The sequence below is a fragment of the Chelonia mydas genome, chromosome 2 (genome assembly GCF_015237465.2).
Source record: "Chelonia mydas isolate rCheMyd1 chromosome 2, rCheMyd1.pri.v2, whole genome shotgun sequence".
In the NCBI taxonomy this organism is placed as follows: Eukaryota; Metazoa; Chordata; order Testudines; family Cheloniidae; genus Chelonia; species Chelonia mydas.
The window spans coordinates 207,249,390-207,272,570 of NC_057850.1; the positions used below are offsets into that span (position 1 = coordinate 207,249,390).

Sequence of the window (23,181 nt, forward strand, 5' to 3'; positions counted from 1 at the left end):
TTGTATTTTATTTTATTTTACAGCTGCCATCACTACCCTTGAAGCCCAGGTCATGTTTTAACCAGCATAGCTTTCTTCCACTTTTTGAGCATCTAGTAAGGTGTTCTTAAATGATTCCCAATTATCATATGCATTTTTCTGATTAAATACTTCCTCCCAGCTAATTTGCTCATAATTGTTTTCAGCTTTGTGAAATTGGCCTATGTATATTATTGGTTTGGGCTTTATTCTACTTGCACTTTATAAATGTGATCAAGAATGATCACTTATACCTAAGCTACAGTTAATTTTTAGTTCTGTGATCATACGTCCATGGGCAGCTAGGACTTCAGATATGATTGTTTGACAAGAAAACATAGTTCTTCTGTTTCAGGGCTGTAAGGCACATTCTCTCATATGAAATAGGGTTGCTGATTTATCTAAAAGCATTTTCTGTATTCTGCTTGTTCTGTTTGTGTTCAGGCTTTTCTTGTTTTTGTGTGTGTTTAATGCTACTCACACAGACTTCTCTGTTTGGACTGCCCCATGTTCCGTTCTTTTTCATGGAGAATTTTGAAATTTTTGTTTTTCATTCCAAATCAGAATAAAACCAGATTTTGAACAACCAGAATCCTTCACAAAACAGGCTTTTCTCCATCCAGTTCTTGTCTGATACACACTGACTCCTGCTCAAATATAGCCCATCGGCGGGCTTGATAATAAATCTAACTTTTAGTATGCATTTTTGACACTTTCCTAAGAGATTTTACAGTTGCCTCCCCTGACATGTTTTGCCCATACAGCTTTTCAATCATCCTGGGCTATTGAGTAATAGGATTTTTCCCATCCGGAAACCAATTGAGTCTTGCTAATCTGTTTTCAGAAGAACTATATTTTAATCTGACGTTAGTTCAATAATGTTTTAATTTATTCAAAATCTGAAGCAAGATTGGTGGTCTATTGAGTAGCCTTGATTATTTTAGAAAGTTTTGTACTTAGTTAGTTCTTTGGCACAGTAGTAGACCCAGGATATTGTGTGAATCCTGTGATGAAAATTAATTAGGATAAGTTGGGGAATTTTTCAGAGAAGTTGTATGAACCATTTACAAAAAAAAATAATTTTGCTAATGGAATAATTACTCACATTTGATGGTACTCCTCATCTTGTAGGATCCCAAAACACTGTACTAACTCTTTATATTGTGCCAATATTGCTCCCCACAATGTGAAAAGATGCCACATCTTTTATGAAACTTGGCAGCTGCTTAATAGCACACTTCATTTAGGGCAGGATTTGAAGAGGAGTACTGTATTCAAGTGGAACGTGGTGGGTGATAATTTAGGAAGACATATTATAATTATGCACTTGGAAACTGGCACACTTTTCACAAGTACGGAGGGATCTGTCCTGAGAAGTCACAAGTAGACTGTACCTGCAACAGCATAGTGCCTCTCATAACCATTGGTTTTTTTGTGCTAACTCAGAGGGAAGAATGCTAGCCACTGGATTCGTACCAATTCATGCAGGAATCCTCCCCTCATACAAATTCTGTTCTGGTTATACTGCTTAGCTTCTGAGATCTGAGATGCTCCCAGAACAATGAGCTTTTCACTTTTTGGTCAGTAGTTCAAATCCATCAATTAATAGATTAATAGATTTTAAGGACAGAAGGGACTATTATGATCATCTATTCTAATCTGTTCTCCTGCATATCACAGGCCATAGAATTTCACCAAATGCTTCCCTAGGTAAATTGTTCCAATGGTGAATTATCTTAACTGTTAAAAAGGTGCACCTTTGTTCTGATTTGAATTTGTCTGGCTTCAGCTTCCAACCATTATGTTATGGTTATGCTTGTTATGCTTTTGATTGCTAAATTAATGAGCCCTCTATTTTCAGAAATCGATTCCCCATTTTGGCACTTGTAGACTGTAATCAATTCACCTCTTAACCTTGTCTTAGATAAATCTAAACAGATTGAGCTTCTTTAGTCTCTCACTGAAAGGCAGGCTTTCAGATCTTGAATCATTCTTGTACCTCTATTCTGAACCTTTTCCAATTTGTCAACAGCCATTTTAAAGACAACATTCCTCTTAAGTCCTTCAGAGATCAGTAGTAGATTGTTTTGAATTCCATTTTTACCAGGGACAACTGATAGGTAACTTCTCCTCCTCCTATGTAAGGCAGAAGACCATCTACTAATTATACCCAAATTCACATCTTATGCCAACCAGTTTGCATCCTGACTTTCATTATGTCAGTCAGTCTGCAGAAAGCCTCCTCTTAGCCCTATCTGCAGCCACACTGAGCTCCCTGGCTTTTATGGTGCCCACTACCACCCTTAGCTATGTTAGACTGCCCTGGTCACCCAGCATCATGTGGTAGCTCTTTAGCAGCGAAGTCATACCCATTTTTTTTCCTTTCCACAGTACAGCAATGATTTGGACTGGAAAGACACAGAATTGGTATTTCATTGTGGAGGTGTTCATCTGTGGATACTCTGGGTATGCAGGAGTCAGAGGTCTCTCTTTAGCTTTCCAGTAGCCCTCTGGACTTCCACAGAGATAATATTGGTGGATGTGGCATCTTTAAGCAAGATGGGGATGTGGTGTTTTTCTTTATCTTGATGACTGGTTTGTCTGGACCACTTCCTTTGCAGAGACAGAACAAGAAGCAGCCAGGTTAAGGCTAAGATTTCAGATTGGCTTTTTTGGACAAAAAAGGACAAGAATGTATTCACTCCCCTAGGATACTCTGAGGCACAGCAAAGGATTGTATTCCACTCTCTGAAAAGAATCCTAAAATGAGATCTGTATTTCTATTATCCAGAGTCTCTCTCAGTTCTTAGAGTGCTCTCCAGGTGTCCTTGGTCTATCACAGTGTTATATTAGGATCTGGTCTCCTGATCCTACTTCAACCTTAAACACTTTCAGCAGTTTTTCCTTAGGTCAGGGGTAGATGATGACAATCTGTAAACTCCATATCTTCTCTCACTCCTTAGCTAGTCAGGGAATCTCTTATCTGGTGGCTGGATCGGAGGAAACTTTCAGGGAATTTCCCATTCGGGATCCATACAGTATGTGTATCACACTGGATGCCAATCTTTCCAAGTGTGGAGGGTCACAGGAAAAATATATAGTCCTGGTACTGTTGTGATAACTGGGCCTACAAATTTATTCTAATTGTGAGCTCAACTGTATAAAGTACATGAAAGTTCATGAGATGGCACAATAATGTATAATAATTAGGAGGAGGGATTGCTCAGTGGTTTGAGCATTGGCCTGCTAAACCCAGGGTTGTGAGTTCAATCCTTGAGGGGGCCATTTAGGGATCTGGGACAAAAATTGGGGATTGGTCCTGCTTTGAGCAGGGGGTTGGACTAGATGACCTCCTGAGGTCCCTTCCAACCCTGATATTCTATGATTCTAATACAAAATGTTAATGGCAAAAAGTATAAAAGGGAGACAGACTGAATTAGTCCACACAAAAATGCCTACTAATATAACTCAAGGATTGTGTTAAAATCATGCTTGGTAAACAAGAGAAGTGTGGAACCAGAAATCAATGAACCAAAATTGGTGTGTCAGAAATTAGGCCTAATTGATAGACAAAATAATGAGGGGATGGACTATTCCATCCACCATTCCCTTTGTGGGTCCTTAAGAAGGTTTTGGGAACTAAAACTACTAAACTACTAAAACTAAAGCTGACTACTGGCGTGAGCTTTACCATTATGACTGCCACCCACACTGTCTCTTGGGACACCAGTCATTTGTTATCCTTGACAGATGGCTGTACCAGAGCGGGCCACACAAAGGACCAAGATGACACTGCAATCTCTACCAGCTCAGCAGAATCCCAAACACGACTTGGGATGTAAGACTGTCACAAATGCTTTTGTGTGTTCTTTTCCTGACCCACCTTATGTCTTCTCCTTTTTCCTTCTCTCGAATAAGAGTCTGACTTAATCATCCAAGACTGTATATTTTACAAGACTGCTGTAAGTCTGTAACCAGAATAGGGTCCCCAATTTTGGTTGGATGTATTCCTGGAGGTTTCATCACATGACAAATTTTAATAAAAGATGAATCTTTAATTCCTGGAGATTCCAGGACAACCTTGGAGGGCTGGCAACCCTAGACCAGAAAGAGGCAGCTAAAAGCAGCTCTATGCTGGTACGAGTTTGCCAGATCTCAGATTCGATAAAATCATGTTCTATGCCGGTCTTTTTCCAGTGTTCATCCTTGGGTTCATTGAGGGGGCTTTCTCAACTGGATCTTCTGAGTAGCAGTGCAGAGTCACATGCTCTTCATCCACCAAGTCTTCAAGAACATCCTCCATAGTCCCTACCTCCTTGTCTTGACCCTCATCAGCATCCTGAAGGCTGGTAGGTGTGAGGAGGGGGTTGTGCAGCCCTTGACTGCGCCTTGTCCATCTTGTAGAAGGGGCATGTACAACAAGCTCTCCTGACTGAGTCTTTTGTCCTCCTATATAAGAGCCTCAAGTGTTCTTGGCATTGGGCTGGAGTGTGCTGAATGACTGCTTTAGTCTTTGTGAAATTTCCTGTTAGAGCTGTTTTTCTGCTGCTCCGTGTGAAGTCATGGAGAGTGATGTACTCCAGCCACACATTGATCAGTACCTGGGTCAGCAAGCCAAGCAGCTGCTCTGAGCAGGATTCATGCAGCTGAAAGCTGTTCTGATGTAGTCAGTGCAGCTTACCAACAAGTGCCGACAAGCTGGCGACAGGCAACAGTTGCCCTGCTGATGTCTAGGAAACTCCCAGAGGATGCAGCCAGCTACCGTCTCATCTCTCTCCTCTCAACCACCAGCAAGCTCATGGAAGGGGCACTGCTCCGCCATCTGTCTGACATTATCAAAGATATCCTCCCAATGGAGCAGGAAGGATTTTGCCTGATGAGAAACTGCTGTGACCAAATAGTTTCACTCACCGACCACATTGAGGCAGGATTCCAACATAAATTGAAGACAGGGATTGCCTTTGTTGATTTGTCCTCGGCATGTGATACTGTCTGGAGAGACGGCCTCCTCCTCAAGATCTCCCACGTCATTCACTGCTGGCGAACGATCTGTCTCTTGGTGGCGATGACCAGGGACCGCCACTTTAAGGTACACCTTAATGGCCAGATCAGTAGACCAAGAACTCTTAACTCAGGCACCCCTCAGGGCACTGTACTGGCCCCAATACTTTTTTTCTATACACCACGTATATACCAGAGACAGAGTTGAGGAAATTTTGTGTATGCTGCTGACATTGCCCTAGCTACTCAGCACACAAGTTTCCATATAATCAGCTGCAGTCTAACCCAAGATCTTAGCAAAATGGCTGATTATTTCCAATGCTGAAACTTAGGGCTAACCTGAAAAAAATTCATGGTGACCGCTTTCCATCTGAACAATAAAATGGCTAATACCAAACTTAATGTGCAGTTCTGTGGTGAGAGTGTCAGCCATGAGGCTAACCCAAAGTATCTCGGCATTACACTTGACCTTTCAACAATACCTCGTAAACATCACGCACGATAAGGTTAGGTCTCGTGTCACTTATAATGAAACATCATGGGGCTCCAGACCATGGATCCTACAAAACGCAACAATAGTCTTGGCACGTTCTACGGCATAAATGATCGAGTACATCATATCTGAGTATCCCCCTTCATTCTTTCGCTGGAAGCTTGAAGGACATTCACCAGCTCACTGCTGCAGGAACATGCTAGCTATCAAATCTAGATATAAATTTGTAATCATTGCTACCTACCCAAGCCATATGAAAGAAGTAATACAGCTCATTACTACCGGTGAAAATGAGGACAGGGATCTTTATGTATTGGGTAAGGGTCAGGAAGAAAAGCATTCAGGGCATTGTGGGAATGGGGGAAAGACTACTGAAACTTGAGACCTGACACACATCCCTTACCCCTGCCCTCAGTAAATGGTGTGTACTTACCTACATCCCTCAGATGTGCTAATTTACTTGTTCTCTGTTGCCTTCAGACATGTCCTTCTGGAGTTTAGATGTAGACAACGGGGGTTATGGCACAACCGAATACATGGACACATGTATAGTTGTTAGTATAGCTGTAACCTCAGTGTGAGAGAAGCAGCAGAAACACACAGGACACAGAGAAAGAACAAAGAAGGTTCCAGACACAGCCAGAGAAGCCTGAGTAGCCTGACCTTGAGGAAAAAGAAGCTGAGAGAGAGAGAGAGAGAGCTGTTGGGTAAAGAGAAAGAGGCTTTAAACTGTGAGCAAAGAAACTGTTTCCTGTTGTTTGAGTTTTATTGTGTTGAGGGAAACAAGACTTTGAACATTCTTTGTAAATAAACAGGACTGTACAAAAGAAATACTTGACTCCATCACCAATCTTTCCTTCAAATGGAAACAACCCATTAGATCTGAAAATTGGGTACCCATTCCAATCAAAAATGGATAACCGTATAAAGGTCTTGAAGATTCATTTAACTGGAACCTTACCTTTTTGTAAGTTATGGTTTCTCTTTATTTTATTTAGCCATGTATGCCCCAAGAATGAGTAAGTGTAACACCAAATATTACGAGACTCAGCAACACTGTTTCCTTCAGTTTGAGAAGTTTAACTCTGTTATGATGGTATACGTTTGGGAAGTACTAAAACTGGCTGGCCCAGGAAGTGAATGAAACTGCACGGGCAAGGGAGCAGAGCCGTTTAATTGTTTCCTGTTGGCTGAGGAGTTATCCCTCATTCTGCTCTGATGGAATGGAACCACAGAAAATAATTATTCTGTAAGATGCTCTCTTTTGTGCAGCCTGTGTGAAGAACAGGTTGTGACGCTGTATGGAATATGGATGACCATTTATTATAATATTGATACCAATATTGTAGAAATTGCAAAGAATCTTACAAGGTATGCCATGTAAGGTATCAGTGGCTAAATATGATAAACATGGTTATATGTATGTATAATCTTTGTATTGTGAGTTATAAATATGTGTGGTATATTTGTATTTCAAACTTGTGTTGTGTATGTCGGTGACACCCCCAGACAGATTAGTATCAGCACTATCCAGCCTGCTTATGGCCTATCGAAGACAATCAACTAGCAATGAACCCACTGAGAGAAGCCAGGGGTTACATCTATAAATCAGCAGGAGATGTAAGGACATGTCTGTGGACAGGGGACTGCAAATGTTTACCATGCCCACATACTGTAGGTTTGTGTTTGGGACAAAGGAAGTATAAGCCACATGGCATGAACCTGGGTGGATGCATTGATTTTTTTGAAATTATTAATCTGTTTTTGACACTGAATAACTGTCTATGGTAATTATTGTCTCTGGCACATCAATAATGGAAACTTGCTCAGTTTGCAAGGGACAAGAACAAAAAACATAACCTAAAGCTTTGCCTGTAGCTAATTGGTTTTGTAGTTAAAATACAAGATTTATTTGTGTCAGTTCAGAAGGGCCCCGTGGGAATGATTCTGTATATGTTTGGTAATTCTGTAGTCAAAAATTAGAGTAAAAATGTACCACAGAACTAGACAGGATAGACAGACACATAAAGAAGCAGCTCTGAAGCAATAATACTTTTAAATATTAACTTATATGTGAAAAACAATAAATATCCTATTTCAATGACAATGAAACAATAAACTGCTGAGAATTTCTGATACGGTAAATGTAATAGACTTACTGTTCTAGTTACCCATGAAATGTCATCTCACAGCTGCATTCAAAATCAGTGATAGGAACCAAAAGGGTTAATGGCTATTAACATAAAAATAAGAATAAACTCAAAGCTTTTCTCTCTTGAATTGTTAGAAGAGATATATGAGAAACAACTTTATGGTTTTCAGCAAATAACAATACGCAGAGGAGGAAGATGGTAAGGTGTAACCTGCAGCTGCTGTTGCGGAGAAACTCAGTTTCCTAGTTTTTATGTTAGGGAATCTAAGTAGAGTTAATTTTTTAGGATTTGTGCTCATTTGTGCTCTGTTTTCAGAAAAATCCAAAGGAAAAAAATGTGCATAAAAAACTCCAGAGTTGGTGTATGTAATTTACAAATGAAAATGATAAGGTCTGGATACTACTCAGCTGATTACACCTTATTCGGACATGTTGTATGTTGGTGTAAATAGTCAGCAACCCTGTGATACTACCATTCCTTGTCTCATCTTGCAAAGCACATCTCACTAGGCTTCTAAAGTAATAGGGTGGATGCCATATAATTGTTGCAAACATGATTTCATTTAACTTGGGTATATGGATTAAACAGGATTTGAAAATTGCTTAACTTTGTGCTAGCATGAGGACCAGACTTTAATGTTCCACACTGAAATCTATTGCAAACCATCTGGGAATGAATCACTACAAAACTGTGGATCTGTGTCAAAACACAATAAAGAACATACAAAATTTAGTAAACTTTAGTCTGTACACTGTTGCTGAGCTGTGTATGTATCTTGACATAGAATACAATAAAATACAAATATAGGGTGTGATCATCTTCAAACCATTCTGAAAACCCCAAATATACACATTTTACTTTCTTGATTATCCAACAGCTCAAAAGCATCTTTAAATAACTGTTTTTTCTTCTTTGTTATTCATGATGTCAAACCCATCTGGTTTCTTTCTGTTGTGGATGTGTTTGACGCCAGAGTTCACAGCTGTGTTTCCACCAGCTCAAATCTCTGCTCCAAAATTTAAACTCTGCCAATAATTTCATCGAGCTTGGCATCCATAACTGTTATGGCCAACTGAACTATGTCAGGCATTATGTGAAAAGTTTTGATCAAACTGAACTTATATTATTATCTATCTGGATAGCCTATCTTTTTGAGGCTCTGGCTATTCAGGGCAAGAAACATGTAGAAATTAGAATAATGGTATTTGGGATGCATGGGTCACTGAGAATTTTGTTTATAAATGTCCTGCTTTTATGAATCATAGACATTTCATGGTTAGGGCTGAATCTCATTATCTGAATTTCTCAAAGAAGTAGCAAAGCTTCCAAAAGCAGCACATTAAAAACAGACTTAAAAATTCACTTGTATGCAGAATTAATCTGAGCTGTCCTTGAACTATGTTCCTTTCATTTCACTATTTCTCACTTGGCATCAGTGCATCATCTCCATAGACTTGCAAAGGAGTCTATTATAAAAAAAACAAAAAAACCACCCTGTTTTTATGTTTAAACAATTACAGGTAGTGAACAGAGTGGTAAATGTCATGGAGTACAAGTGTTAGTGAAATATGTTTTTAATTATTACTATACTTGTCATATTTAATGTCTTGAATTCAGCCATATCCTAAAGATAGTTTATCCCATAGATTAAATTCCCCCATAATGATGTATAATTAATACACTACTAAAATAAAAATAAAATTTTAATTTTATTTGTAAGCTAGTGATTTCAAAGATCTTCCTTCCTCAAACTCCTTCATCTATTCTAAGACAATAGTAAGGTTTACATCTTTCTGGTCTGTGATTGTATAGAGGAGAGCGAAGGTAAGACAAGATTATGACGATCAACAGATGGCTCAGGCAGTGGTGTTTATAAGGAGGGCTTTGGGATGTTTGACCACTGGGAGGCATTCATGGACAGAGGACTGTTCTCGTCGCGTAGACTGCACTTGAATAAGGAGGGTAATACACGTCTGGGATAGAGGTTGGTACAACTGATTAAAAGAGCCTTAAACTAGGAATTTGGGGGAGATAGTTGGGAGACGCTCATGCAATCTCCATGCCTGATTGAAATATTGAACAGGAGGAAAATCAAGTAAAGAGGATATAGCAATGGAGAAGAGAACAAAAGAGTGTAGGAGAATGGACAACAAGAGGAATGATTGTGCCAATACCACTGGCAGTAACAGGTAGGTGATACTGGCAGTGAAATGATTGTACCTAATTGGGCAAGGAATATGGTTGAAGCCAAGAAGAAACAACTGAGATGTCTGTACACCAATGCAAGGAGCCTGGGTAACAAAACAGAAGAACTAGAGCAACTGGTGCAGGAAGTGAAACCAGATATGATAGGGATAAGGGAATCATGGTGGAATAGTAGTTGTGACTGGAATATGGGTTTTGATGGATATGTGCTGTTCAGGAAAGACAGAAATACAGGTGTAGATGGTGGAGTAGCGTTGTATATTAATGACAAAGTAGACTGTAAGGAAATGAGAAGTGATGGAATGGATAAAATGGAATCTATTTGGGTCAAATCACTATGGGGAAGAATGGTTACAGAGGCTCCACTGGGACAGTGCTTGGGATCTGCTACAGAGCTCCAGGATCCTATTTGGATATATAGAGAGAACTTTTTCATATTTGTAATGAAATAAAGACTATTGGGAATTGTGTGATTATGGGAGACCTTAATTTCCCAGATATAAATTGGAGGGCAAGTGCTACTAATAATGATAGGGCCCAGATATTCCTGGGTATGATGGATTTCTTCACCAAATAGTCACTGGACTAACAAAGTGATTTAGTGTTGGTAAGTAGCAAGGACCTCATAGAACAACTGGTTGTAGAGGGCAACCCTGGATAGAATGATCATGAGTTAATTCAGTTTAAATTAAATGGAAGGATAAACAAAAGTAGGTCTGCAAACAGGGCCCTTGATTTCTAAAGGGCAAACTTAAAAAAAATTAAGGGAATTAGGGAAGAAATCCCTAATGGAAATGGACTGAAGAAATCCAGGATCTGAATATGGAGGAGACTTGGAATTACTTTGTCAAACTTGCAGAAACTATCTGAAGCCTCTATCCCAAGGAAGGGGAAACAATTTGTAGGGAAGGGTTACAGAAAAAAATTGGATAAACAAGCAACTCAAACAGGTTATTAAGAGAAAGCAAGAAGCCTACAAGGGATGAATCAGCAAGGAAAGCTACCTCTCGGAGGGCAGAATATGTAGGGATAAAGTGAGAACTGCCAAAAGCCAAGCAGAGTTGGCATTTACAAAGGAAATTAAAACCAATAGTAAAAGGTTATTTAACCAGATAAATAAAAAGAAAACAGGGAAAGAAAAGTGGGACCACTAAGGATTGAAGATGAGGTAGAGATAAAATATAATCCTGGTATGGCTAATGGGAACAAGGATATGGCCAATAATGAGGTTTTTTTAATGAATCTTTAAAGTCAGAGGTTGTACCCTATGACTGGAGAACTGCAAATATATAGTACCTATATTTAAGAAAGGGAAAAAAAAGTGATCTGGCCTGTTAGCTTGACCTCGATTGTATGCAAAGTCTTAGAACAAATCGTGGAAGAGAGAGTAATTAAAGACATAGAGGTGAACAGTAATTGGGATAAAATGCAGCATGACTTTATGAAAGAACACATCAGACCAATCTGAGCTCTTTCTTTGAGAAGATTGTCCAGATTAGAAACTCAAATTAATGGAAATTTAGGGTATGGCCACACTTGCAGATGTAGAGTGCTTTGAGTTAAACCAGCCTTTGGAGAGCACAGTAGGGAAAGCGCTGCAATCTGTCCACACTGACAGCTTCAAGTGCACTGACGTGGGCACATTTGCGGCACTTGCAGCGGCATTGGGCACGGTGCATTATGGGCAGCTATCCCAGCATGCAAGTGACTGCAACATGCTTTTCAAAAGGGGGTAGGGTGGGGTGTACTGTGACAGGGAGTGTGTTGTGTGTATGTGGGGGGAGAGAGAGTGGGTTTTTGGGGGGCTAAGAGCATGTCACCATGCTGTCTTGTAAGTTCAGACAGCAGCAGACCCCTCCCTCCCCCGCCTCTCCCTCTCACACAGCATTCCACACTAATGGTTGCTTTGTCTCGGAGCAGATAAGCAGCCGGCTGTCAGAAACGGAGCTTTCAAAGGGCATATCCGCATTCCTACAGTGATTCAAAAACAATGACAAGAGTGGCCGCTTGACTTAAGGGGATTATGGGACGTTTCCGGAGGCCGATCAGAGCGCAGTAATGCAACACCTTGTTCACACTGACGCCTGGGCGTTGTAGCCAAGGCACAGCAAACGTTATTCCACTCGCCGAGGTGGAGTACCAGGAGCGCTGTAGCTGCGGAGTCAGAGCGCTCTACGTGCCTTGCCAGTGTGGACGGGTAGGGCGCCCGGGGCTGCTTTAATGCGCTCTAACTCGCAAGTGTAGCCAAGCCCTTAGTAGATCTAATCTACCTGGATTTCAATAAAGCATTTGATACAGTTCCACATGGGAAATTATTAGTTAAATTGGAGAAGATGAGGATTTAATACAAAAGAAGTGAAAAGTAAGTAAGGAACTGGTTAAAGGGGAGACTGTGATGGGTCATACTAAAAGGTGAACTGTCAGACTGGAGGAAGGTTACCAATAGAGTTCCTCAAGGATCAATCTTGGGACCAATCTCATTGAATATTTTCATTAATGACCTTGGCACAAAAAGTGGGAGTGTGCAAATAAAATTTGTGGATGACACAAAATTGGGAGGTATTGCTAATAACAAAGCAGGACTGGGATATCATACAAGAAGATTTAGATGACATTGAAAACTGGACTAATAGAAATGGGATGAAATTTATTAGTGCAAAGTGAAAGCTCATGCACTTAGGGACTAGCAACAAGAAAACGGCGAATGGAGTCCTAGGATGTATCCGGTGATGTATTTCTGGAAGAGATGGAGAAGTGTTATTACCACTTTCCAAGGAACTGGTGAGACCTAATATGGAATACTGTGTGCAGTTCTGGTCTTCCATGTTTGCGAAAAATGAACTCAAAATGGAACTGGTGCAGAGAAGGGCTACTAGAATGATCAGAAGAATGGAGAACTTACCATACAAGAGGAGACTTAAGGAGCTTGGCTTGTTTAGCCTAACAAAATGAAGGTTGACAGGAGATATGATTGCTTTCTATAAATACAACAGAAGGATAAACACCAGGGAGGGAGAAGAGTTATTTAAGTTATGGATCAATGTTGGCACAAGAACAAGTAGATATAAACTAGCCATCAATATGTTTAGGCTTGAAATTAGAAGAAGGTTTCTAACCATCAGAGGTGTGAAGTTTTGGAACAGCCTTCCCAAGGGAGTAGTGGGACAAAATCCTAACTTGTTTCAAGATTGAGCTTGATAAGTTTATGGAGGGGATGGTATGATGAGGTTTCCTACAATGGCATGTGGCCCATCTGTGACTGTTATAACAAATATCTCCACATGCTCAGGGTCTAACTGATTGCCATATTTGGGGTTGGAAAGAAATTTTCCTTCATGTCAGATTGGCAGAGATCCTGGGGGGTTTTCACCTGCCTTTGTAACATGGGGCACAAGTCACTTGCTGGTTTGAATTAGAGTAGATGGTGGATTCTCTGTAACTTGAATTCTTTAAATCAAGATTTGAGGACATCAGTAACTCAGCCAGAGTTTATGGACCCACTTCTACAGGAGTGGGTGGATGGGGTTCTGTGACCTGCAATGTGCAGGAAATCAGACTGGATGATCATGATGGTCCCTTCTGTCCTTAAAGTCTGTGAGTCTATGTTACTAGAAAATAATTTGTGTATACATACCTCTTAAGGAGGGAAAATTTTTAATAATAAATGATTGATTGGCATTGAGACCCAGTTGAAATACCACCAATATTACTGATGTTTTTGAATATTTTGTCCCTAAATCCAAATGTGTGCGTAACTTACAATCCCATATTATATATATCAGAAAGCCTGATTCCACGCTGCAGTATATTTGTTGCGGATGTGATTTAGTTCTTTAGTGTATGGCATATAATAGCTTTGTGTAATGTAAATAAAATTGTGGAACTTTTTTCATTGCTCTTGTTATGATTGTATGAATAGTTTCCTGAAACAAGTTCCCTTTCCTTTTAGTTGTGTTACACCTTAATTCATGCTCCCGTTTTATTTTCTTACCTAAAGCTATTAAAAATGGCTATGGAAATATACTGCTAAAATTCAGCTTTTTAAAAAAAAATTGGAGGGATAAAAAGCTTTTCTTGCTGGTTGCAAGATGACTGACTGGAAAACCAATTATTCTTATTCATTTAAGTATTACACTAAGAGGCCATTAGAATTTCATACAGTTCTATTTTCTTTATCTGATATATTCCTTCAGGCATTTCACAGATACCTTGCAAGAGATAGACAGGAACAAAGGGAATCTTACATCAACATTGTTATTTGTCGGAGGGCTGTTCTACACTGGGAACTTACATTGGCCTAGTTATGTCTCCGAGGGGTGTGAAAAATCTACAGCTGCAGAGACATAGCTATGCTGACTTAACCCGCAGTGTAGACAGTGCTAGGCCTGTGGAAGAGTTCTTTCATAAACCTAGCTATTGCCTCTCAGGGAAGTGGGTTAACTACAGCAATGGGAGAACGCTCCTGTTGCTGTAGTGAATGTCTACAATGAAGCTGCTGCAACTGTGCCACTGTAGCATTTTAAATATAGACATACCCTTACACTTAAACTTACTGAAGAAATACAAGACTGTTGTGAGTCACATTATAGCATTGTTGCTCCTACCTTCTGTAGTCAGCCTAATAGACTTTAAAGAAACTCACAGCTGACATGTTAGGGTTTGTTGTTGTTTTCTGTTTCCTAAATGGAACAAGAGAGAAAAGGAAGGCGGGGAAGGAATCTAAAATAACTGTATTGGGTTACTTTCTTTGTTGCTCCATAAAATTCTCAGTTTCATACTCCCTGCTTATATGTCAGGACTGAAGTATATGAGTATAAATAGTTTGGGTTCACCCCCTGCCCACTGCTGTGTTAAAGTGTTCTGGTTTGGTTTTCCTCTTCTAAATTGCTGTCTGCTACATTTAATTGTGTAGTCATGCTATATTTTAATTACTCAGAGCTTGGAGGAAGAAAACTTTTTCCTATGTATTTTTCCCTGGGCTCTGATGTGAACTCTTATTTTTAAATAATATCTGCAGTTATTCCGGAGCATTTGCAGCTATATCTGAGTGGTACCCTAAGTCAGAATTTAGAACTATTTATGTTAACTATGTGTTCCTAAACTGAATATGATAAACAACTTCTCTGCACTGAGCCTAGCGCCTTTGCAGTGCCCACCAAATCCAAGGAAGAAGAACTTAATAGTGAAATTTGTGTATAGGAGACCTCCTAGATTCTAGAGGTTTGGACACTTTGCACTGCCTGAGCAGTACAAACAGAACATAATCTAGGGAATTTCCCCTGCAGTGCTGTCGCCTATGCCATCCTCACCCCTTACATCCCTGTGCTGGGAGATGAAGGGTGCAGAGTTCTAACACAATTCTGAGCTGGTTTGTGGTCCTTTAGGGAGTGTAATGTAGCCTAAGGGCTGTTTCACTTGCATCAGGGCCAGTACAGCTTGAGATTCAGGGAGTCATGTACCTCAGTCCATGCTTTGTGATGAGTGTAGCTTGGCTCAGGGGAGAATCTGTCCCCTAATTTTGCTGTCCAGTCTGAATATTCTTGCCTTTCAAGTCCTCGATAATTAGATGTGCTCAGCTGCTTGAAAGGGGTGAGGGGTGAAGAAGGAGGGTGTTTTGGGAGAGTACCCTTGCATGCTGATAGGAAAGCAAATGGAATTCCAGCCACTTGTCTTCATCTGAAAACCTGTGGCTATAACATGGAGACTTGTTACTCTAGGGTTCTGTATGTGTGTAAAAATGGGAACAAATAAATGGCAGATGCACAGATCTGTAAGGGATGTGGGAAGTCTCATTTAACTCCCTTGGCCTCCATCTACCACGCTTCAAAAGACAAAATGAACAATGTATTTAAATGAAAAAGCCCATTCTTCCATGGCTAGCTACCCAGCTCCACATCCTTATGAAGTTTACTGTTAAACTATTTCCATGATACCTGTTAGAAATTAAGGCCTCATCAGCAGCCTTTCATAACTGTAACTTCTGATCATCAAAGTTCAGTACCTAATGGTGTGGCAAGTCTATCTAGACTCACGAAAGTCCATAAATTACTAGAGTCTGGCATCGTGTGAACAGGGTCGGCTTCCTGGCATAACTGTGCCAAAGCGCCTCAGTCCTAACCTACACAACTGTTAAGGCGCCAATGCTGTGGATAGGATTCTAAGGACACAAAATGTGGTTAAACTAGACAAAATATTTTGTCATTTAGACCATTAATGTGGTAATTACACTCTTAAATATAATAACAAATTTGTTCTTTTTTTAATTGCTACAGTGTACTGATTATGACCTGGATTATGGGACAGAATGTTTGCACTTGGCTCTAAAATACTGTAAAACAAATGCCAAACTTATTGAAGGATCGCCTGATCTCTGGAAGGTAAGAGCAATATTGATTTTCTTTTATTTATTTGTTTAGTAAAAACACCACACCAGCTAAAATATCAGATAATTACAAAATATTAAAACTCCTTAAGATTTACAGTAATTATGCCTTTGTTTTACAAGTTTAAAAATTCTAAAAACTTGGGAATGGTTTATAACAGTTGAGGGGTAATGTATAATAAAGATTGGAGGCATTTAAAGAAATAATTCTTACCCAATTAAGGGTTGAAGAAAGAAATTATTCCTATATTTGCAGTTCTTCATGTAGATTGTCAGTACAGATTCACACTCTTGAAGTCTGCTGGCTTGGAACCCTTTGGAAAGTTCTGAATATTGTGAGGCTTCGTGGAGTTCACCTTAAGCTTTGCAACATTCCATGAGAGGTCATATCAAGAGGTGTGACCCCCACATGCAGCCTTGGGTCTTTTTAATTTCTCGGAATCTTGAGTAGACTCCACAAGAGTGGAGATGGAAGCTGGTGAGTGTGCATTTGTGCCAACAAGGAACTTCGAAGAGTTCCATTTAAGATGGGTTGCTTCTTCCTGCTTACAATATTGCCAGTACAGATTCCCATCCTTTGGAAATGGATAAAAGAAACAACTTTCTAAGAAGCTGGTTTTGAGGAGGAAACTTGGGGCCTGATCCACTGCCCATTAAACTCAGTGGAGAGAGTCCAGTTGACTTCAGTGGGTATTGAACAGTAACTGGGACTGCTCTCCTGAAGCAAGCATCAGATTTGGAAACCATATTAAGAGAGCAAAGCTGCATAATGATGTGGATTGAGCTCCAGGTCGCGGCTCTCTATGTTTATTTGGGTATATAGGTGGAATAAAACGGTAGCTATCCCAAACTCTAGGTGTCCTTAAGAGCTATTTAAAATGTAGCAGCCCGATAATATATAGTAGTAACTAATTAAACAGTACAGCAAGATGAGGAAAAAGTATCTCAGCCTCCTTAAATACTGTCCCCCAAAAAAGGTCTTCATCCACAAAAACCCCAATAAAAAGACACTGAAGGTCAACACTTTTGAGCTGTTTCACATAAGTGAGAAACAAGTTCCAACGCGATAGGGTTTTTTGGATAACTCTTTGACAGCAACTTCCTTTCTTTCATATCAAAGGGACTCAGTTTTGACTGTCTCAGTCGATCACAACCTTGGCAGTGTAGCAAGAGGAGAGAGGTTGTCTCTTAGACAAATATCAGGCCATTTAAGGCTATATAGGTAAATGCAAACTGCTTAAACTCAATCAGAAACCAACAGGCAACCAGTGCAGACCACAGAGCACCAATACAATATGTTAACATCAAGGTTCCCTGCTTAAACATGCATTCTGTCACTTTCTGAATAGAGTTAAGATGCAGTCCCAAGTATACCACTGTAATCTAGTCTTAAAGTCACCAAGAAATAATTGACACAAGCAAGGTACACATGGGAAAGAGAAGCCTTTGCTGCCACAAAGTACCAAAAAAGCAATAGATTTATGAAAATTTAGGAGGCCTCAGATTTTTGTCATTTTTTAAAATTTTGAACAGGTGCAGTTAGTATTCATAGATAATATGAGCTCATTGGGCTTGGTTCCACATTGAAGGAGCTCAGATGCCCTTCTAGGCTCCTTGGTCTTGACTTCATTTTGACTAGGGGAACTTGCCCAAGCACACCATCCATTTATGGTGCCAAAAAGAGAGGTCACTCATAGTACATATTCATAATATGGTCGTCCCTCTCCTTTCATACATATTTTAACCAGCAGTGACAGGGTAAATAATTCTGACCTTCAAATTATTATTATTTGGCATCTCCTTGAGTTGAAGAGGAGCAAATCATGCCATTTGGCACTATTATTTTAGGCTCCCTACAATCTCTGGCAGATGTCACTGCTTTGGTGACACATGGGCAGGGTAGATTTGATTTAAATCAAATTGATTTAAATCATGATTTAAATCATTAGTCAGGAAGCCTCGATATAATCATGGATTTCTACATAAAAGTGCATTCTTGTTAGTTGTTATCACCTTAGTACATATTCTTCACAGTTCAGAGATAGATGTAGGTTTCATTTTTAGAAGGTACACACTGTACGTTTTTAAAGTGATTTATTTTGAAAACTTTTCAGATTAGTTTTACAACTATATCAGAAAATGAATGATTGTTTGGTTATTTCATTTACAAAAGGTAATTGAAGCAGATATTTATGAAGTCACTGGGAGGTGAACTATCTCCAGTTCAACAGGTTAATCATTAATATTTGGAAGATTTTCTTGCCATTCTGTATTAGAAGGTGAACATCACCAGACAGACAGACATTTAAATTGTTTTATTTAACTAAAACAACGTTATGTATTATGGATTTTTTTTCTTTAACAGCAAACATATTTTAACAAAACAAGCATATGAATTTTTGAATTAAGTTAAACATTTAAGTTTTATAAAATCAGGTTTGCTTTTGTTAAAATTGTTTTTAACTAAAATAGTTAAATGACATTTAAAAAAAACCCAGAAAAATTAAATCGACTATGTCAGCCAGGTCAACATGAGGAACTTAAAATATTGGCTTCTGTAGCTAACTCAGTCGTCTTCACCTTCATTTTCCTGTTTGTTCATAATCTGGAAAAGAAAAAAAACAAGCTTTCCTGCTTTTTCAGGCCCCAAACGATTTCTCAATTTGGAATGATTTAGTCCAAAGGAAGAAAATATTCTTTCTACATCGGCAGAAGAAGCTACTGCTGTTAAAAGTGAGATTATCGCTTCAACGGTCTCTGAATCCAAATGCTTAAGTGACTTCCACCAGTTCAACGTATATTTCTTGAATGGTTCACCCTTAGCTCTGAAGTTTATTGTAGTTGGCATTATGGAGGATGATTGTCCATGTCATAGCCAACTCCTCCTCTTCAGCAGTTAAAGTTTGACCCTGGTAACAAGTATTGAGAATATTTGCAAGAAAATGAGCTGGAGATAGTGCTTGACCCATTCGTTTTTTTAATGCTTGTAATTTAACTCTGTCATTGCATATTTCTCTTTTTAAGATCTCACTCGGTTCCTTGCAAAATTCAACAGCGTCAGCAATAAAACCGCTATTTCCCTGCATTTTGTTCAAGGCGACAGAAATAGGCTTCAGGGTACTCAGCATGTGTTCAACGTTTCTCTTAAGCCCGATGTTGAGAACTTTGGCTGTGACAGCGCCATCTATTTTTTCCACGATTTTGTTCACAAACTGTCATCAGATTAGGCCAGTTCTTGATACAGTGCTCAAACCAGTCCACTACTGAGCTCCATCGCATGTCTTGGGGGAGAGTTAGCTTGGTTCCTCCCACTTTGTTCAGAGAGCTGCTGAAAAGTGGTTGTTACGGAAGTATTTTGCAATTTCAACAACATTAGCCTTTATTTCTGGAACACTGAAGTCTTTGGCTAGGAGGTGCATCAAATGAGCATTGCAACTGTATGTCATTAGTGTGGGACTCTCTTCTAAATAATTTCTTCTCATCTTGGATACCTTTGCAGCATAGTCTGTGACCAAGCTGCATACTAGACATTTGCATTTTTTTCACAGTTTGTACTAGCTTTTACTGCTACTTCTTGTAAGTATTCTGCTGTGTGTGCATTTCCTGATATATCAATTGTTTCTGTAAGGAAGCCATTCCCTTCTTCTCTTGTCACACAGGCACATACAACAGGCTCATTGTGGACATTACTCCACCCATCAAGACTCAGGTTAACAATTTAATGCTCTACAACTTTTGCATACTGCTCAATTTCTCTTTCATACACTTTATCCAGCAATTGGCCTGCGACATCTGCTCTGTTGGGTGGACTGTATCCTGGTCTTAATGACTGAACCAAGTTAATGAAGTGTGGGTTCTCAATCATACGAAAGGGAGAGTTTGTTGCATAAAGAAACAGGGCAATTTTTTCGACAATTACCTCTTTTTGTAATTTGCTGGGTTTTATTACAAACTTATCTATGGCTGTTTCTGGATGATGGAGGCTTTTTTTTTTCTTTTTGCTGCAGGTGATAAACTGTGGCTATGTGACATACATGATGTGACTGAAACACTTTCATTGGCAGATAACTCTAAAACTATAGAGGATGATGGTGATGTTGAAGGTGGATAGTCTTCAGAATCCTGTATGTTGAGGATGGATTCTCCTAAACAAAATAAGTCAATGCAGTTATTTAGTTATTATTACCATACTGCTCATTTAGTATTACTCATTGCATTCACTGACACTCAGTACTACTTTAAAGGTGAAATTGTAAAAGGAAGATCTGCCTATTTCATCTATTTATTTTTTATCAGAACTGCATCTAAAATGATAGTACCATAGAATAACAACTATATTTTTTGCTCAAACATGAGAATTCAAGAATAGTCCAGAAGGAAGACAGGCAGTCCTTAAGAAAGAAGTCTGAAATAAAAAAGTTTACCAACCTGAAGATCCTGCATGTTCAGACATGTTCCTTTGATCATCTTCAACGCAGCTTCCTCCTGAGAAGGAATACTTCTCATGATGTTGTTTCATTGGGGCAACCAGGCCTTGCATTTTTTTCTTGCACTGTTTGCATTTTGCACGCATACCTATCTTACCCACAGGTAGAGAAACTTCATTCAAATAATCCCAAACTGGGTCTCTTTTACGACCTGCTGCCATTATAGATTTTCCCTTCTAGTGAGAGAATGGTATGGTGGATCTCAAATCAATGAAGGCTACACTCAGAAAGGCCTCAAGACTGCTGGAATATGCTGCTCAAAGATTTTCCACTTTTGTTTCTTTTGCCTGTCCCTCCCTTCTCACATTCATCTCCAGACTTCTCCTTGTCCAGATCTATTCCGCCCCCAACAATCTTCTATTCATTGAACTTTTTTGAAGCTTTGCACTTTTAGAGAGAGGTAAGGGATTGACTTTGTGTACACAAATTTGCAGAGGAACAATAGGGTTGAGGTCTGTTATTTCTCACCTCTATTCATTTAATTATTTATTTTAAAACACTTTTGCTCTTAACAAGCATGTTATCTCTGGAGACACAAATCCACAGTTTGAGAACTGCAAAACTACTCATCTCTGATGGTATCTTATAGACTGAGCACTGAGTCCCATTGGGTAGATAGAAAGATTAACCTAAATAATGTATACAGAAGCCCCTGGAATCCCATAAGATTGGGTCCCTAATCCATGAACTCATTGACAAAACTTTTCTTAAAAACATTACATGAATATATTGTCTCATACTATAGAATTAGAATTTATAATCCCTATTCCATTATGAGATATCTTTGAGCTATAATGTATCTATCTTTAGATACATTATCCTCAAAACTCATTTTATTAAAAAAAAAAAATCCATTTTATTTATTTATTTAAATCATTGATTTTTACCTACCCTGCTTTAAATGTCAGTACTAATATCTGGCTTCATTTTACAATTTCTAGTAGATTTCACAATCAGAGCCTGTCTTTACAGTAAGCTTTTTATGGTGATTTTTTCCAAAACAATTCTTATTTATGGTCCACCCTACAATGACCCAGAAACTTTGAAGCCCAAAGGTCTCCTGATTTTTTAATTAATTAATTTATGTATTGAGAACCCCTGACCAATTTCTGGCTTTGTAGGAGCCTCCTAGGCTTCTGCTGATGGCACTAGATATGCTGCAAACTGAGCCAGCTCCTCTTCTGAGAAACCAGTGTGCCCTCAAGTGAAGGGAAACTCAACAGAGGTGCTGTGTTGAAGTGAGGTTGCTCTACTGACTCATAAAAAATAGAGATGTTCATTAGTGATATTCAGCTCAATTTTCTCCGCCCCTGAAAGGAGTAGAATGCACCTAAAGGAGTACAGAGATGGGGTAAGGTGGCAGGCAGAAAATGTGTATGGCACTGATGTACAATAAGATAAAAATGAGAACAGTACTAACAAACAGAGAAGAGTCTTGGTAAAAATGGAGCCAGGAAGGTCTTAGAAAGCCATAGATGCAAAACCACAATGAACCATTAGCCATAATGAGGATGGAGGACATTCAAATGCAGAGAGGCCCCCACAGCTAATGAACAGAAACCACATCAGGACTGTTGGGAAACAAAGGAAGAGACTGTAAAGGAGAAAAGACAGAGTATGGTCTTTGCTTGGGGAACAGTCTTACGGGAAGAATGCATTGACAGAAGCAATTCCAGGAGACAAAGAGGGCTGTTGGGGTTGTTACAACAGAAAAACAGACTAACCTGGGTTGAGGAAGAAGAGTGTAAGCATGTTAGGAATGAGAGTATGAGGAACACATTGCTACAGAGTCTGTGGAATTGATGGTCATATCTTGACACCAAAGAGCACTGAAAATAGATTTTCTTGCTAGAAATAGGAATGCCCTCTTTCTAGGTAAGTCTTGAGATCTCTTTGGTATTCTCATACTTCTGAATCTGTCCACCATCTTCAGCACTGTCAATTACTTCCTCTTTTCAGAAATTTCCTCTTCTACTGGATTCAGAGACTGTGCTCGCTTGGTTCTTTTCCCTTTGAATGTATCTTGTCTTCTCCCTCTTTCTGTAGGAGTCCCTTAGTGCTGTGTCCTCTTCCTCTACATTTTATTCCTGGTTGACTTCAGTAGGTGCATCGGCTTTCTTTGCTGTCTTTATGTTGAGACTTTCATATCTACCTTTCCAGCCTGACCTTTACCCTTTCAGAGTGTCTCTGACTGTCTGTTCAACATCTCTTCCTGGAAGTCAGTTGCCAACTCAAACTCAAAATTACTAAAACTCGAAGTCCTCATCTTTCCTCTTCTCTTTAATAAAATAGGCAACTTGCCATCCCCTCCGACCCTAAGGCTTGTAGGCCAAATTTTTTCTTTTTACTTTACTCTTGCCTTCTTTCCCTACATCAGTTCTGTACCTGAAAATGTGCTGATATTTTTTTCTGAAGTGCCCTCAAATGCATCTGTTCTTTTTT

The 23,181-nt window shown here is 39.3% G+C and overlaps 1 protein-coding gene across 8 annotated transcripts in view; it reads left to right on the forward strand.

The window, feature by feature from the left end:
- CRPPA (CDP-L-ribitol pyrophosphorylase A) overlaps positions 1–23,181 on the forward strand; it is a 180,140-nt gene that overhangs the window by 58,264 nt on the left and 98,695 nt on the right. For all 8 annotated transcript variants that reach the window (XM_037890592.2, XM_043541121.1, XM_037890588.2 and 5 more), the window contains exon 4: positions 16,143–16,247. In XM_037890592.2, coding sequence (XP_037746520.1) covers positions 16,143–16,247 — 105 coding nt within the window. The remainder of the gene's footprint in view (positions 1–16,142; positions 16,248–23,181) is intronic.